The sequence below is a fragment of the Sander vitreus genome, chromosome 5 (assembly GCF_031162955.1).
Source record: "Sander vitreus isolate 19-12246 chromosome 5, sanVit1, whole genome shotgun sequence".
In the NCBI taxonomy this organism is placed as follows: domain Eukaryota; kingdom Metazoa; phylum Chordata; class Actinopteri; order Perciformes; family Percidae; genus Sander; species Sander vitreus.
In genome coordinates, this window is record NC_135859.1 from 33,193,145 (window position 1) to 33,210,285 (window position 17,141).

Below are 17,141 nucleotides of genomic sequence, written 5' to 3' on the forward strand. Positions count from 1 at the left end.
GTAACGTCCGACAGTCTGCTTCCTGTTTACACCGGCACACACATGCCCAGTGTACGCGGATGGTCATGTGATATGCGTTGTAAGACATGTTAAATGGACGGAGATTAGTTCTGCTACTGGAGCTAAAACACTTGTGTGGAAGGAGGTTGTTTTTGTTTCAAAGCGCTGTTTAAAAATGAAACCGGAGAAGTGTGGATGTTGCTTAAAGCTGCATGAACGAATATGAATGAATAGATCTTCATTGTTATAAGAACATTTTAGCAGCTCTTCAGAATTGACACTATTAAACACAAAGTAGCTGCCAAAGCTTGCCTCTGCATCTAGGCGTGCCCCCATCTTGGACTTGGACTTACATCGACACTACTACATTTTCATTTTTTGTGTGTGTGTGGTGTTATTTGTAAGTGTGTCTTTGGCATCACGGATAGTTAACAGTGGGTTCCAGTTCTTCCAGTGCTGTATGCCAAAAGCAGCCACAGTGTGTGTGAGGTAGAGGAGAAAGGGAGCTTTGTGTAGCATCACACACACCCATCGCTCCCTACCAAGCCCTCCTCTCCTTCTTGGAACTGAACATCTAGCTCCTAACCCTCAGCCTTCTCTTCCAAGCCTTCCCGTCTCCCCTGCCAGCCTCAGGTCTGCTCACTTCAAACCATCTGGCTCCTCACCTCTGCACCCCAACGCTCCCCCGTACCTCCCTTGGACTTCACCACAGTGCTGTATTCTCTCCCCCCCCCCGTACCTCAGTCCTCAACGCAGCCGTCGCCTATGCAGCGGTTTAGGTGGAGCGGGACAGGTCTGAATGGGCACTCTGTGTGAGCAGGAACCAGTTAGATGCCGCGGCCTGAGCCGAGCTTCCTTTTGAAAAACAGCACGCATGAGCCAGGGGAGTGAGAATGAGAAAACACCAAGCCAAACTGAGAGGTGCCATTATTAGAACACCGACCGGACTCCCTGCACCTTCCCAGTCTGTTTCTTCTTTTGTCATTCACTTCCCTCTCCGCCTGGATCCATTTGATAATTTCCCCCCCACTGTTCTCCTGTCTCTCTGCTTCTATCTCAGCTTCCGGCCCCTTATTCCCGCACCCTTCAGCATCCCCTTTCTTTAATCCTCCTATTCCACTCTTTTGGCTGGCATGTACAAAGACACTGTGGCTAAAGCATTTTTTTTTTTTTGCACCTGCAAAGAAAATTGGAGTGACTTAAGCTGTTTGAATCGAAAGTACTGCAGGCATTATTCAAAGCAGCACAGATTGGATTTAAAGCTCTGTTTGATTTATCGTGTCAACAGCTCAGAAGTTACTGTTTTTCAAGTGGCGATATTAAAAATGCTGTATTGCTTTGTAATGCATGTTATGAAGGAACGTCTGAACATGTTGTGGAGATGCAGCTGGCGACACAGGCTGTTAAATCAGATGGTTCTCTTTGAAAATATGTGCGAGCACTTGGTAATGTGTTTAATGGAGCCTGTAGATGTTGCTTTTTTGTGTTTGTCCATATGGATGCAATTTATGATCACGTCTGCGTGTTCTATTTGTGTGCTTTCCAGCATTTGAGATAAACTGCACAGTCTACATGATTGTGTGCAGGTTTATGGTTCACACAGTGGCTTTATTGATTGATGTGTCTTTGGTGGGGTTTGTGTAAAGTATGTGTTGGAGTTTTAAGTGTGCGTGAATAAAGTCAGTCTAATTCTGTATTTTCTATCCCTCTAAACACTGTCACCATGCAAAGCTAGTGCCGTGCAGGTGCCGTGGAGCAAAGAGTAAGTGGAAGTCAGAGACGGAGGACTGGCACAAAACAAGAGCTGTCTAAACAAACAATTGCCTATATTAACGCTATAGTGCGTAGTTTCTGTCGCCCCCATGAGGAATTCTAAATAATGACAACAATACTGTCAGTGCGTCTACATGATACAAGCCTCCGGTGATGGCGCACCACCCCCACCCCTCCTCCTCGCAGTTGCTAATAATGAGGATTTAAAACAAACACGATGGACTCTTCACAAGAGGTAATTATCTTGTAATTTTTGATGTCCTCTTTGTCTCTAAAGCTGAACGCTGCTGTTGTCCTTTCTCAGCTGTGACGTAAAACGCATCACTCAAGCTTCTGCATGAGAAAGTCGCCAGACTACACCATTTTGTCAACATAGCCATACTGAGAAACACAGAGAGAGTTGTGTGGAGCTGATAGGCTTAATTAGCTTTGTAGCAACTCATTTGGCAACGGCTTGAATGTAACGGACATTCATTGTTATGAAGAGGTTGCGCACTATAGCTTGAAAACAATCCGTTCCCCAGTGAAGTGGATAGCATCCATAATGTCACCAGCATCCTTGTGACTCTACAGACTGTCTTTTGGGACAGCATGTGTGTGTGATGTGTGCTTACGCAGCAAGCCAAAGTGTCTAATTGAATCACTGCACACTGCAGGATCCTTGGCCACTCAGTTGCTGCATGTGTGTGTGTGTCACTGGTGTGTGTGTCACTGGTGTGTGTGTGTGTTTGGCAGGTGGAACAACTCTGTCAGCATTTGGCGGGCTGCCGCGTGACCATCTGAGAGTCCATTCTGCTTTCATCAAGGACAAGAGATGATCTCTCTTTCATTTATGATGTAATGCCGTTATTGTCTCTGTCTCCATGTCTCATTTTCACAGCCTCGGTAAGCGACACTGTGACATCACATAAATAGCTGTTGCTTTTGGTTGTTTTATTGTTTCTTAATTTGAGTCATACAACACTTAAAGTGACACAGAGAAAGCTGAGCAGATGGCCTCCCAGCATGCACAGAAGGCTTTGTTATGACTGCAACAAGAGACTCGCTTCGAGTTTTAGGTGACTTTTTTTCTGTGGTTGGGTGCCTTAAGATTGACGGTTGTGCTGTTAAGAAAAACCTAAATGCCAACGGCGATCTGTCACGGAGGAATTCCAGGGTTTAGAGGCAGGTCAGCAGGAGCTGAGGGCTTAAAGCTGAGGTGGATCTGAAGGCCAAGGCTGCTGAAAAGGGGCCCTCTTGTTGTGGTACGAGGTGCTGAGAGGAATGGATGAGCTGTTCCGCCCCCAAACAACTCCCCCCTTCACAAAAAACAACCTCTTTCTGCCTCACTAAGATGAGATCAGTGGAACAAACTCTCCAGCTGGATGATGTCATGTTTGGGACTTGGGGTCAAAATCTCAGGGTTACATTAGCAGATGTGACACACACACACACACACACACACACACACACACACACACACACCCACACCCAAGGGAGGATAAAGACTGACCGAGTGATGGACCAACTGAGAGCCGTTTCTGAGGAGGTGCGCTTGTGTGTGTGTGTGTGTGTGTGTGTGTGTGTGTGTGTGTGTGGGAGCTGAGGAGTGTGTATAATACCCTTTGAGAATGTTACACAAGCTGTTGTGTTGATACTATAATCTCTTCTCCTTTCTGCTGTCTTCTTGCATACACAAACACACACACAAGCACACACACACCTTTGACTCCATTATCCTCTGCGTCCTCCTTCGCCTCCTCCTTTATTGAAATTATTTTTTATTTTTTTTAAAGCTTGCAGGGCATCCTCAAGTTGTCAGAGTTGAAGGGAGCCCATATGTCGGTATATGCGTGTCTAATCTTGGAGTTGAGGAGATGAAAAGTAGGGCTGCAACGATTATTTTCATAGTTGATTAATCAGTTTACTGTCACAGAGTGAAGAAACTAGAAAATATTCTATATTTTTTCATAAAAAAACGACTCAATCGATTAATCAATTATCAAAATAGTTGGCGGTTAATTTAATAGTTGACAATTGATTAATTGATTGATCTTTGCAGCTCTAATGACAAGTTTAATCCAGACTCAGGGACTGTACAGGTATTCCTATTGGTTCTGGGGAGAAGCATGGCTGGATATGACTGGCTGAGACAGATCGCTAACCGGACTGACACCCTTATTAACCCCTGCTACACCAAGCTTCTATATGACTGTGTCATTGGTCATGTCTCACTGTGGCCACAGACTGGCTGTTATGTAACCACATGTGTAGGTTTATTGCCGCACTATTTTGGGCCTACATAAAAAAAAAAAAAAAAACACACACACACAGCTCACGTCCTCACAGTTGGCATCCACAGCTGTCACTGTAAAGTCCATCAAGACTGGCGGTTAGTATAAATAGCTTTGAATAGGATCACTGTTTATTTAACTTGCATAATACTAAGGCATAGGTTGCAGTAGCTATGCGTCCCTGATGACATAAGGTCATGTCTCAGGATGTTCGTTAGGTTTCTCATGTTGCATATGTTGATACTGTTGTAGTGATAACGATGAGACATACAGGTTTGGTAATCTAGATTTACAGGCTAGTTAAACTCTGCGGCCTAGTATGTAAACTGCACTGCCACTGCTGTGAACAGGTGAATGGGCATCGCCTCTCATAATAAATCTATCTGGTATTGATAGCATGTATGTTTGGTGTCAGGCTCTAGTCTCCTCAGCATACGTGACCTGTTCTACAGCACCTCAGGCTGCCCGCACGTCTCTACATGCTTCTTAGTCCTTGCATAAGACAAAACCAGGACAGGCACATAACAACATGGATACAGTTTCTGAGACTCGAGGCCCAGTTCAGCAATGAGAGTAAATAAGAGGAGTGAATGATCCTGTTTCGGTGGGTACATCCCATGTCTAGGGCTGGGTATCGCTCAACATTTTTTCAACACCGGTACCGATACAATACCGTGACTTCGATACCAATTTTATAAAACAAAAGAAATTGCAACATTACGGCATACATCTTTTGATTTATTTTTCAGCTCCTACTACGTGAGCCCCGTCTCTGTGCGTAACGTAGAGTATTCCTGCGTGTCTCTACGACGTGGAATGTTATAGAGCCAATCACAAGCATTATCAGATCTTGGTAGAAGCATGCTGCATGCTTATTGGCTCACTGACGCTAATGAGATTTACTCCTTAGGTATTGAAATTGGGTATTGAATGATGAGGCATTTTTCGATACTCGATACTTTGGAGGGAATTCGGTCGGTGCCTAAAAAGTATTGAATACCCAGCTCTACCCATGTCCCTTATTTGATAGCTCTAGGCTTGTATCATGTGGACGAGCCAACAGTTTTGCTGTCATTACTTAGAATTCCTCATGGGGGCGACAGAAACTACGCACTATAGCTTTAATCAACATGAGATGCACTGAGTGTCTGTAGATGTTGCCTTGCCCTCTTATGGCCAATAGGGTCTAACAGGCTACCCAACTTGAATACTTTGTTTTCTCCTTCCATGTCACATCTAAAAACAAAGGATTCTGTTTAGAGCCCTCAAGATTAATCAATTAGTTGTCAACTATTAAATCGCCAACAATTTGTATAATCGATTAATCAGTTATTTTTTAGGGACAAAAATTACAATTCTCTGACCCCAGCTTGTTCAATGTGAATATTTTCTAGTTTCTTCTCTCCTCTGTGACAGTAAACTGAATATCTTGTGAGGACGTCATCTTGGGCTTTGGGAAACACTGATCGAAATCTTTCACCATTTTCTGACATTTTATAGACCAAACAACTAATCGATTAGTCGTGAAAATAATCGTTGGTTGCAGCCCTAGTTGTGTTGTTCTATGACTGATGAAAGGTAGAAATTAAGAGAGGCAATACATAATGCTTAGATTCATTCTGTAATATGGCTGCACAATTATTTAAAAAAGAATTGCAGTTTATTTATTAGAATAGTGGGTGCCCCAAATGGATTTCATAGTCCATTCCCATATAATTTCAGGCGCCACATTTTGCACATATACACATATATACACACATAACCCTGTTAAAACAGCTATTTTTAGGTTAAGTAGTGTTTATATACTGCACTATTTAGCTAACTCGTTGCAATGATTGTCAGTGTGCCTCCATAACAGACTTGTGGTCTAAAAATATGGTGGTAACAGGAAGAGAAAGCTATAAAAACGTAAAAATGTATTTTCACTCTTGCAATAAAGCAATTGAAGCTTATCCATGTGCTCCACTGTTTCCTTTGGGTCAGTTTATGTGAAATTGCCCAGAGACCTTTATTCAAACAAAGGGCTGTTTAAAAATGGGGGTAAAATATGTGAAAGAGAAACATAGGCCTGTCCCTCAACAATCACTGCCAACAAAGGCACCAGATTAAAATCTGCACAAACCCAAAGTGGGAATTTTGCTAATCTTTACTGTGAAGTTACTCCTCTATGTCGCGATAGCAATTAACATTGAATTTTTATTCAAGCTTATGAAAAGATTACAAATGAAACAGAAATGCTTTAGAAAGATGGCCTATAATTGGACACGCGGTTACAACAGGCTCTTCTATCTACAGAAGGGAGGATGTACAGCAGCTGCCGAGAGGAAGAGAAACGCTTGTTTGGGAAAAACACTCTTGAGTTTGTGTGAGTCAATAGGAAGTGCTCGAGTCTCAGAGGGAGGGGGGTTGAGTAGGTTAGTCTGGCTGGAGGAATGTCTTCTCATCCTGTCATACTGTATGCAGTGCTATGACACTGGGAATGACGGCAATCATTCACTCCGCTGGTCCCGCTGAGTCATTCAGCATGGGAAAACTGAAGCTGACCATGTGCAAGCAGAGCCGGATTAAATGGAAGGATTACACGAGGTACCCTCAAAATGGATACTTTTTTATTTGGTGAATAAAGAAGATTACTTTTAACATTATAAATATGCTCATTTATTTATTTGGGTATTTTAAAGCTATAGTGTGTAGCTGTTGTCGCCCCCATGAGGAATTCTAAGTAATGACAACACCACTGTTTTTGCATCATGCGTTATTATGGATCCCACGCAACTTCTAGGCAGGTCCCGCCCTCGAGGCAGCCCGATTGGTTGGGGATAGGCTTTGACCTCGAGTAGTTAAGGTTAGGATAGCCGACTGGTCAGGGGATAGGACCTGAACAAATCGGGTTCCGTTACCTTGCGTGAGCATGGACGCCTGGCCAATAGTAGCATATGAATGCTATTGAAGGGCAGGTCTTGCCTAGAAGTTGCGTGGGTTCCATAATAACGCCTCCTCCGCGCAGTTGCTAGTAGCCAAGGAGGACACAGAGGATTAAAAAAAACATGATGGACTCTTCAGAAGAGGTCATTATCTTCACTAGATTTTCTGCGCACAATTAGTAAATAATTAGCTTTGTAGCAACTCATTTGGTAATGGCTTGAATGTTAGACATTAATATCAAAATAAATCAGTCCCCAGTCGGTCATGGTGCAACAATAAATGGAGTTAAACATCAACACTAAATCAACCATTCAAAACTAAAACCCACGCAACATAAATGCACACCAAAAAACGTTAACACATTATTAAAACATACTTTAACTAGGACAGAAACCGTTCAGGAAATATGTTTTTATTCCTATGAGCCTTTGCACTGCTTCAGCATGACCCCGCCCATCCTTAGTTATCTATGCTTAATATGATCTGTGCACTGCACACTTAAGCTGATTATTACAAACAACTAACGTGATTTGGTAATGAATATGGTTTTAACAAAACATGAATAGGACAAGAATAGGTAGTGACCACTAAAAAGTATAATTACAACTAAATCTGGATCTAAAGTATTGATGAAGGAGGGCAACGGGTCTGTAGTCATTTAATTAAACCTTTTCTGATTCTGATTGGAAATTTACATTTTAAAATTGTTTTTAAAAATAATTTTTGGGGGCTTTTCCCTTTTTATTGTAGTGACAGTGGATAGATGTGAAAGGGGGAGAGAGATGGGGGATGACACGGAGCAAAGGGCCGCAGGTCGGACTCGAACCCGGGCCGCTGCAGGACTCAGCCAACATGGGGCGAATGCTCTTACTGGGTGAGCCAGTATCCGGTATCTACATAGAATTTGATACCGGTTCCTGAACAAATACCTTTTTTTACCATACCAATTTTATAAAATCCATGTTAACATACAGAAATTACAGCATTTCACAGTACATTTTTTTTTTTTTTTTTTTTTTTGTCAGTTCTTTTACAACTTTCTGAGGCACACTGTAGTCAAGTCTCTCCCCCGCCCCATCTCTGTGCCTAGAGTTTTTCCTGCCTGCCTCCTCAATGTGTAACGTTAGCCAATCACAAGCATCATTATATCTTGTTACAAGCATGCTGCATGCTTATTGGCTCACTGATGCGGATGAGATATATTCCTTAGGTATTGATATTTGGTATTGAATGCCGCGGTGTTTTTCAATGCTCGATACTATGGAGTCACTTCGGTCGGTGCCTAAAAATATATGGAAGTTCTGCACCCAGCCCTAGTCTTATGTCCAGATTATTTGAACATGTTTTAATATATGTGTTTGCTCAATACAATTGTCCTATTTAACAAGTGACAACATTAGTGGAAGCCATCACTGTTTTGTCTCTGCTTGTTGCTGTGTTGGAATAGTCACTCACTGGTGTTGTTTCTGGATCCTTCGGTGAACAGTGGGTGTAAATTTGTCTCCGACAGCACTTCTCTGGACGGCTCTCTGGCACGGCTACCTGCTGATGAAACCTTAATCTAATTAACTGTAGGATATTTACAGCTCTAAGTCCTGAGTTATCAAGGCTCATCTTGTTTTTGGTGCACACGTCCACTCACACGGAGAGATGAGCAGAGAGAGATATGAGGATTAAAGCTAACTTTACTTGAACGATTGTTGGTGTCTTGTTGGTGGTGATGAAGTGAATGCCATGACGAAGCGCCACCCCCACATCTGTTGCCCTTAGCTAGATGTAAAGAGCTGTACTGTACTATTCACCCAGCCAGATGCACAGATGTAGTATTGCACCATTGAGATGGACTTTGTTGCTCTGTTGCCATTAGCCAAGGCTGCCCACAGACTGACTCTCTCCTCCTCCATCCTGATCCTCCTACATTTCATCTGCTGCATCTCTGGACTGTATATCTCATTCCACTTCTCAACCTAAAAAACAGCCCACAACAAAACAAGTGTTTTTTTGTTTTTTTTTTGTCTTCCATTGCTGAGATTGTATCCATTTTGCTCTGCTGATATTTAAGAAAATGTCAAAAAATAATAAAGCAGTTTGATGCTTTACAGTTATTTCCTGCAGAGGTACACTATGTTTTCACAATGTTCTATTTTATGTTTGCAAAACAAATGTCCTGAACACTCCAATTGCTAGTTTGCAAGTGTGGATTTCCGGGAGCCAAACTTTCAGTCAGCAGACTCGCCCTAATGCCGGTTTATTCCCCACTCTTAATTCTAGCCGGACTCATCTGTTTTTTTCCACTTCCACCTTCCCACAAATCACTCTCATACATCACCGGCCGACAAGGCGATGCAATCCACTGCACAGCAACTTCCCAGTGCACACATATGGGCCAGGCAATAAACAGAGGCGGCCACAGAAAGAGGAAAGGGCAGAGGGAGACGGATGGCAATTTTTGTTTTTCTGTCAGTAGAATTACATATTATTGTACCAACTGTAGGCTGCGGGCCAATATTTTTTGCGCACACTGTGATGTTTTGATATTGAAACATGTTTTCATATGCAGACTAACTCACTGTCCAGTTCCAAGTAGAATGATTTCATCTTCATAGCATAAAGTATCCCTGTGCCAATCGAGACTTAAAATGTGTTACTGAGTTAATAGTTTACGGTCCTCTAAATGTACGCGTGGGAAAAGAGGGATGTTTTGCAAACAGAATATTGACCAGTGCCTTGAGTCATCATAACTTTAAAAAGTTGTGGGCGGTGTAGGAACAGAGCAACCACAGTGGATTATACTGACACACATGCAACCCACTTCAAACTATGGCCAAACTCAGGGCTGCCAAATCCTCCTTATGTCATGTCAGTCTCTCCTAAGTAGCTTTAGATCATGCCAGATCTGCCATTTTTGTGAGATCTCAGAGGGACCCTGGAACCCCATGGGACAGTGAAAAATGTCTGTGGACTGACTACAACAAACTCCCTGAGAAAAGTTTTTTTTATTATTATTTTTTTTTTTCTCCAGTAGGCTACGTAATCTCATTTACTGTATGGTGAATGACAGTGGGATGATGCCTGGACACAGCCTTGAGAGCCACTGCCGTAAATGACAGTTCGCTCCCCTCTGCTATACACACAGATTAGGAACACACACACACACACACACACACACACACACACACACACACACACGCGCGCCTCCTCAGGGCTCTCGGTTGGTCCATCACTCGGTCAGTCTTTATCCTCCCTTGTGTGTGTGTGTGTGTGTGTGTGTGTGTGTGTGTGTGTGTGTGTGTGTGTGTGAGAACCCGGACTGGAGATCTGGAGCTGTATACTGAGACGACGACGACGAACATCATGGTGATAATGAGGACAGCACAGAGAGGGGCTGAAACACATGACCGCTATCGTTCCCAAATGGCCAAGAGTGGGGTTTGTGATTTCTGCGCGGATCCGTAACAACTTCTGTTCTGCGGCTAATAAACGGCAGCTACTCTCGGATTTTCTGCGGATATTGTAATGTTTTGCTTTTAAATGGAGGTGACTCAAAGGGAAAATCTGAGTTAAGGTATTTCCTATTTGCTGTCGTGTTTTCATATTGCGCGTGTGTGTGTGTGTGGGACGTTTAACGGACCTCGGTGTTGCGTAAAAAGAGCTCTTGCTGCCAGTTTTTGGAGAGTTGTGAAGCGGAGTGCTCCTCTTTGGATAGGATGAACAACTCAAAGAATCAAAGGGTAAGGATGTTGTTTTGTTTCCGAAAAGATGTAGAGGACTTTTAAGCTTTAGATGAAATGGAAGAAAAAAAAAAAATGACAGTCAGCTGTAAGAGCCTACACGTCACACTTCATTCGTGACCGTCAGATCACTCAGGCTACTTATGATCCTTGGAGATCAGGTCATTGGCTCTATTGATTGTCTCAGTGTGCTCTGATCATTTCTTGTTCGTTGCTTGGAGAGACTCGACGCCACTATTGAAAACCCCGACATTTTAAAGTTGTTTTGTTTATCTCCCAAGTCTGCATTCCGGATTGGACCTAATCCCGCTCCGTGAATAAATGAAGTCTTTTGATGAATTCGGCGCCACTATTAATTCAAGCAGCCGATTCTATTAAAACAATTCCAACTTTTAGAATTGGTTCACACTGCAAGCTACCGCCCACCATGTTTTATTTCCAGTGTGGAGGAAGACTGAAGGAATATTAGATGAACAAGTTATGAAATATGAGTTTACCGAAGAAAATTGATTGATTGGTGTATAAGATGTTTGCCGAATTGAAGAGTGGTACCCAATGATCTGTGAAACCTTTAATACCATGTTCTACAAGTCAATGACTTCTTCTAAAAATGATAATTGTTTTAAAATGCACGATTTTTAAAGGGAGTCTGGTTACACCATTTGAGTGCTAGGTGTGCCTTGTTACATCAGGGGGCAGGTGTTGTTACATTAGCCTAGTTGCAGTTCCTTTGGGCATAATGACCCAATTCAATAATAATAGCCGCTATTGATTTTCTTACTTTGTCACCTTAAATCACTCACTCTATAAGCCAGCTCTTTCTCTGCTGTGCCTGAGGGTGAGTGGTTAATAGGAGGATAGAAACCCTCAATTTCATGTTGCCTGACTGCACTGTGTCATATCACCCAGCCTGTCAGAGTTGGAACAATGTGACAACTGTGCAATATTACTGCAATAATGACTTACATCTCCCAGTCATCACCCTTTCCCCTCTCCTGTGAATAAATCTTTCCTAAACGCCTTGAATTGGCGGCACAAAAACAGCCACACTCAAGTTGAACACTGGAGCAGAAAATAGCTTTACATGTGAGAATATTATGTATTTCATTGCCTTTTTTTTCCCACAGCAATAAACTAATAAAATTCCAGGGTTTTCACATAAAGCTGTTTGGCTCAGAGGATGCCAGTCCACATAGCAGAGACATGCATATTATGAATTCACATTTCTATTTCAAGATTGCCATGCTTTCCACTTAAACACGGCTAACCACAGAAAAGGGTGGGTGTGTGTGTGTGTGTGTGTGTGTGTATGAGTGTGTGTGAGTGACAGGCAGGCAGTCGGTTTGCTTTCTTGGTTTGAGCAGAGTTGCCCGGCAGACTGGTAGCTCTGACCACTTCCTATAATCAAGTTTTCTATCACCACTGAAACGCTATCCATGCACAGATCAAGCAGACTGGCTGCATCTCTGTCTGTTGATTGCCTTCACTTTGCTTAATGGCGGGCTGCTTCCTGACGTGAGAGAGGGAGAGCGAGCGAGCGTTTAGATTTTAGTCTCATGTTGATTTAAAAGGTCACCTGCATCCACATCAGTTAGAGATTGAGCAAGCAAGACATATGTGATCTTTCCATTCCTGCAATACAGCCTGCACGTGCACGTGCACGTGTGTGTGTGTGTGTGTGTGTGTGTGTGTGTGTGTGTGTGTGTGTGTGCATTTTGTCCCTACTACTGTTACAACCACAGCCATCTCTGATTATTAGTAGTGAAAAGGTCAGCGGCGTGCCAGAGCTCCTCCTCAGTGTGACTACACAGCATCTTCCTGATGCTTCTTTGTGCAATGGTTTCGCTGTATTCATGGCATACTGCAGCTTAGAGCTGCAAAGACTAATCGATTAATCGTTGAGTTGTCAACTACTAAATGAATCTGCTCTAATTGGTTTGAGTCATTTTTTATGGAAAGATAAGTAAAACTTCTCTGATTCCAGCTTCCTAAATGTGACTATTTGTCTAGTGTCTCCACTCCTCTGTGACAGTAAACTGAATATCTTTAAGTTGTGGACACAATTTGAGGACGTCTGGGGCGCCTGGGTAGCTCACCTGGTAGAGCGTGCGCGCCCCATGTACAAAGGCTCAGTCTTTGTCGCAGCGGCTGCATGTTCAACTCCGACCTGTGGCCCTTTGCTGCGTGTCTTTCCCCCTCTCTCTCCACTTTCACATCTTCAGCTTGCCTATATAATAAAGGCCTAAACATGCCCAAGTATGTATGGCTTTGGAATACATTTTTCACAATTTTCTGGCATTTTCTAGACCAAACAACGGGTCGATTTATCGAGAAAATAACCGACAGATTAATCTACTATGAAAATAATCGTAAACTGGTCTTGTTTTTTGTAAAATGCATTTCCGCCTGTGCTTTTTACTGCGTTTGCAATTCTACAACGGGGGGAGAAAAGTCAGCATCCCGTGTCAGTTCCTTTTCCATGGAATCCTTCGGCCTGTGTCTAACAATCAATAACCACTTACTGCAGAGAAGCTTTCTGCAGACAAGTCTCTGTCTGTCCAGCTTTCTGTCTCTCTCCACTTTGTCTTCCTATCTATCTGGACAGCTATATCGAGTGTCTCCTCCGCTTGTATCTGTCTCTCCTCCTCCTCTTCCCTACGCAGCCTTCGCTCACCTCTGCAGTCACGTGCGTTTCCCCTCTCTGCCCCTGCTCCATGCTGCTGTGTGTCTGCAGTAGAGGTCATTCTGTTTTCTCTGCTGATATTGTCCATTGCTTTCTCCCAGGAGGCAGCTGCTGGGACTGAGGCTACATCTACACTACTACGTTTTAGTTTAAAAAACGAATATCTTTTGCTACGTTTACGCCTCGCGTCCACAATACTCCGGCGTTTCCGAGCCCCTAAAATGGAGACATTTGGAAACGCTGCTGCCCCTGTTTTGGTTTGAAAACTCCGGCATTGCTTTGCAGTCTGGACTGGCACAGACGGAGACTTTTGGAAACGACGCACGTCAGTCAATCTTATCGGTTAGGTAGGCTTACGTACCTTTCAGTAACCGTTCCACCTCGTCGTCGGTCCAAGCTAATAAATCCTTGGTCTTCATGTTTTTGCCATTGTTGTTCTTTCTCCAAGTATTTTCTGGATTTTCAAATAATACATCCAAGATTTTCAACCGCAAAGTAATGTCAGACAATCTGCTACCTGTTTGGACCGGCGCGCACATGTCCAGCAAGGGTGTAACTTTGGTTTGAGAAGTGGGGGGGAGGACACAAAGCAGGTGGTCTGGGGGCCCTACGCCAAACAAATGTTTTCGATTTGAATCCCAATTCTTGAATATCTACATATATTAAGGGGCTATGGTGATACAATATCCAGGAAATAATTAAGTTGAAGAAAGAATAGTTCTAAAGTATGTATACGAAAAAGGACGTCTTACTTTCTTTATTGTTTAAAATAGGGGCCGATCGCTGAGACCTATAAAAGAAACGCCCTAGATGCCCAGTGTGTGCGAATGATCAAGTGATATGCGTTGTCAGACGTGAGATTAGTTTTGCTACTGGAGCTAAAACTCTTGTGTGAACGGAGATATATTTTTTTTGTCTCAAAATGCCACTTAAAAATGAAAACATACTAGTAGATGTAGCCTGAGATGGCTAGGACGTCCTCAGCCTAAGAAACACAGAGGGAACTGTAACCCATTATTCTATGGACTGTACAGCATGACAGCAGCTGTGGAGGAGGAGGAGTAGGGGGTGAGTTGGACTTTGTTTTATGTGTGTGTGTGTGTGTGTGTGTGCCCCTTGAGCCAGTTGTTTTAGGACTAGTGTGAAAAATGAGCCACTTACACCTTCCTCCGCCACTATATTGCCTCACTGCCTACCCAATTATAGATCTTTTACCTCACACTTATTCAAAGACAATCTTCCTGTCTCTGGGGGTTTCTTACTATCTCACATAGAGCGAGCTGCGAGGGCCAGCTTTGGTCCTCCACTCCTGCTTTCGGTATTCAGCTCCATGACTCCTATATACTCTAAACAAAGCCAGCTCTGAACCCGCCCCGACATGCCGTGGCACAGCTCTCTCAGTAATGTTCTGTCCTATTTTTCTTTCTCCTTTTAGAAGCAAATGTTGTGGCAGGCAGAGTTCTCGATGGGTTTGTCCTAACATGAGTGCCTTAAAACACAAAGGGAGGGAGAGAGATAGTGGGGAGAGAGGACTGGTGGGGTTGATGCAGCAGGATATATCAATAAGCATGTTAACATGCACACTAATATTCCGCTATTATTCAGAATATGACAATATTCCGAAATTTGATACGGGTCATGTAAACATGTAAGGTCGTGGATATAGACAGTCGGTGTAATCTTTCATGGGACAGAGTGTACATTTAGGCAGCAGCAGATTGGTGTGGCCTCATGATGCTGATTCAGTGGATGAGGAAAGGAGTGATGGACAAACAGAGGACAGGCAGATAAACAGACAGACAGACAGACAATTAAAGAGGAGTGATGACCTGACGATGCAGAGGGAGATTGGGAAGGGATTGATGGTCATGGAGGAGAGCGCTCAGTGCCACAGACAGATAATCAGACAGGCAGCTAATGCAGAGCTGCTGGCAGCGGATCACAATCAGACCGCTCTACGTCTATCTGTCATGTCTATCCGAGGAAGCAGATGCTGTGCTGTCAGTCATTCATACTGTGCTGTCTTAATACCTGCTACCTGTTGTGTGTACGTGTGCAAGTTTCCCTTCATTTTACTCTGCATCCGCACTGCCAATCTGTGATGAGGTTATGTTTGTTCAGCAGAATTGCTCTCGTGTTGTTGATATGAGCAGAGTCACAAAATGTGTAGACACACACACACACACACACACACACACACACACAGAGAGACAGACAGACACTTACTAAATCTGTGGAAAGCTCACATAATGGATAAACAATCTAGGAAACCTATCCTGCTCCTATGGCCCTCTGATGAAATGCTGGCATGGCCGTACAAAATCGATAATAATAATATTAAAGACACAGCTTTACCTTCCACACACACACAAACACACACACACACACACACACACACACACACACACACACCATTCCTTGCACACATGGTGCTCACATGATACCTCACTATAGGATGGTTGGGGTTAGATGTTGCAGACAGAGAGGATTGTGTGTGAAGCATGTTACATACAGAGGACACAAAATAGCTCATGGATTTGCTTAGCAAGAGAATGTGTGAAAGGGGTGCGGTGCACAGTCCATTCTTGAAATATGAACTTGCGAAATATGAAATTACTTGTGTGTGTGTGTGTGTGTGTGTGTGTGTGTTGACTGACTGACTGACTGAAGTAGAGTCTCCATAAATGCCACCACAGTGAGCAGTCACTGACTATCAGGCCTCCGTCCTGCATTTGTTCCACACTGGGAAAACTTGACCGACATGGGCCAGTTCTGATATATTTAGACCAACAGCCAATATTTCTAAAGCATACTTATCATCTTTTAAATTAGAATTTTCAAAGACAAAAATATTATGAACTCTTTTGCCCTACTTTCTGGGCTGAAAAGCTGTTTGACAGTTTGTAACTCTGGACTCTAAAGAGATGGGACAGTGAACCTCTCTTCATTCGAACCCAGGCCCACATGAAAATCATTTTAAATGATTAATGAAAACTACGGTACAAAGAAAAAAGCTTTTACACACTGCTATGTTTATGGAGGAACTGCCATCACTTTTAGTTCCAGACTGCTCAAACGACTGTCCAATAAGTATTTAATGAAAGGCTATTATTGGTCCAATTTATCATTTTCACCTTGATTGAAACATGATTCAATATCGACTGTGTAAATGGCCTAAATGTGTGCACGGTTTATCTGTCCCGTGTGGATGAATGCTTTGAACTATTCCCTCACGGCACAGACAGAAGCAGGAAAGACAAATGGGGTTCACTTTGAATTGTAGTGTGAGACCGTGTGAGACCCAGACTAGCTCTGTTCATGTGAGCCTGCTTATGGTACTGTACATTTACATGTCAGCAGAAAGAAGCTGTGCATTGTTCTGTTGTCGCCGAATAAATATGTTGAACTTGTGTCTGTTTTTGCAGTACCGGTGTGTAGATAAATGGAGGAGTAAATGAGTGTGTTTTACGATAGTTTTTGTGTGTGTGTCGTGTATGTAAATGTGGATCCCCAATCTGTGCAAGTTGTTCTGGAGGGCAGAGATAAGAACCACACACACACACACACACACTCCACACACTTTCTGCAATTAATTATATTCCCTCTCTTTTCGCTTCGCAATCTCAGTTGCCCTTGCCTCTTCACTTTCACCAACTCATTTGCTCACTGTCACTTACTGAACACACGCTTGTACACACACTTATATGTATGCATAACACACACTCACACAGACACACACACACACTCACACACACT

General features: G+C 43.1%; 1 protein-coding gene across 4 annotated transcripts in view; it reads left to right on the forward strand.

Moving 5' to 3' along the window:
* The window catches only part of rtkna (rhotekin a), an 87,094-nt gene that overhangs the window by 34,472 nt on the left and 35,481 nt on the right, over positions 1-17,141 (forward strand). The window contains exon 1 of one of the 4 annotated variants that reach the window (XM_078251544.1): positions 10,216-10,702. The exons of the other annotated variants lie outside the window; for them this stretch is intronic. Coding sequence (XP_078107670.1) covers positions 10,679-10,702 — 24 coding nt within the window. The 5' untranslated portion in view covers positions 10,216-10,678. Of the gene's footprint in view, positions 1-10,215; positions 10,703-17,141 lie in introns of those variants that run through there. 4 annotated transcript variants of the gene reach the window in all.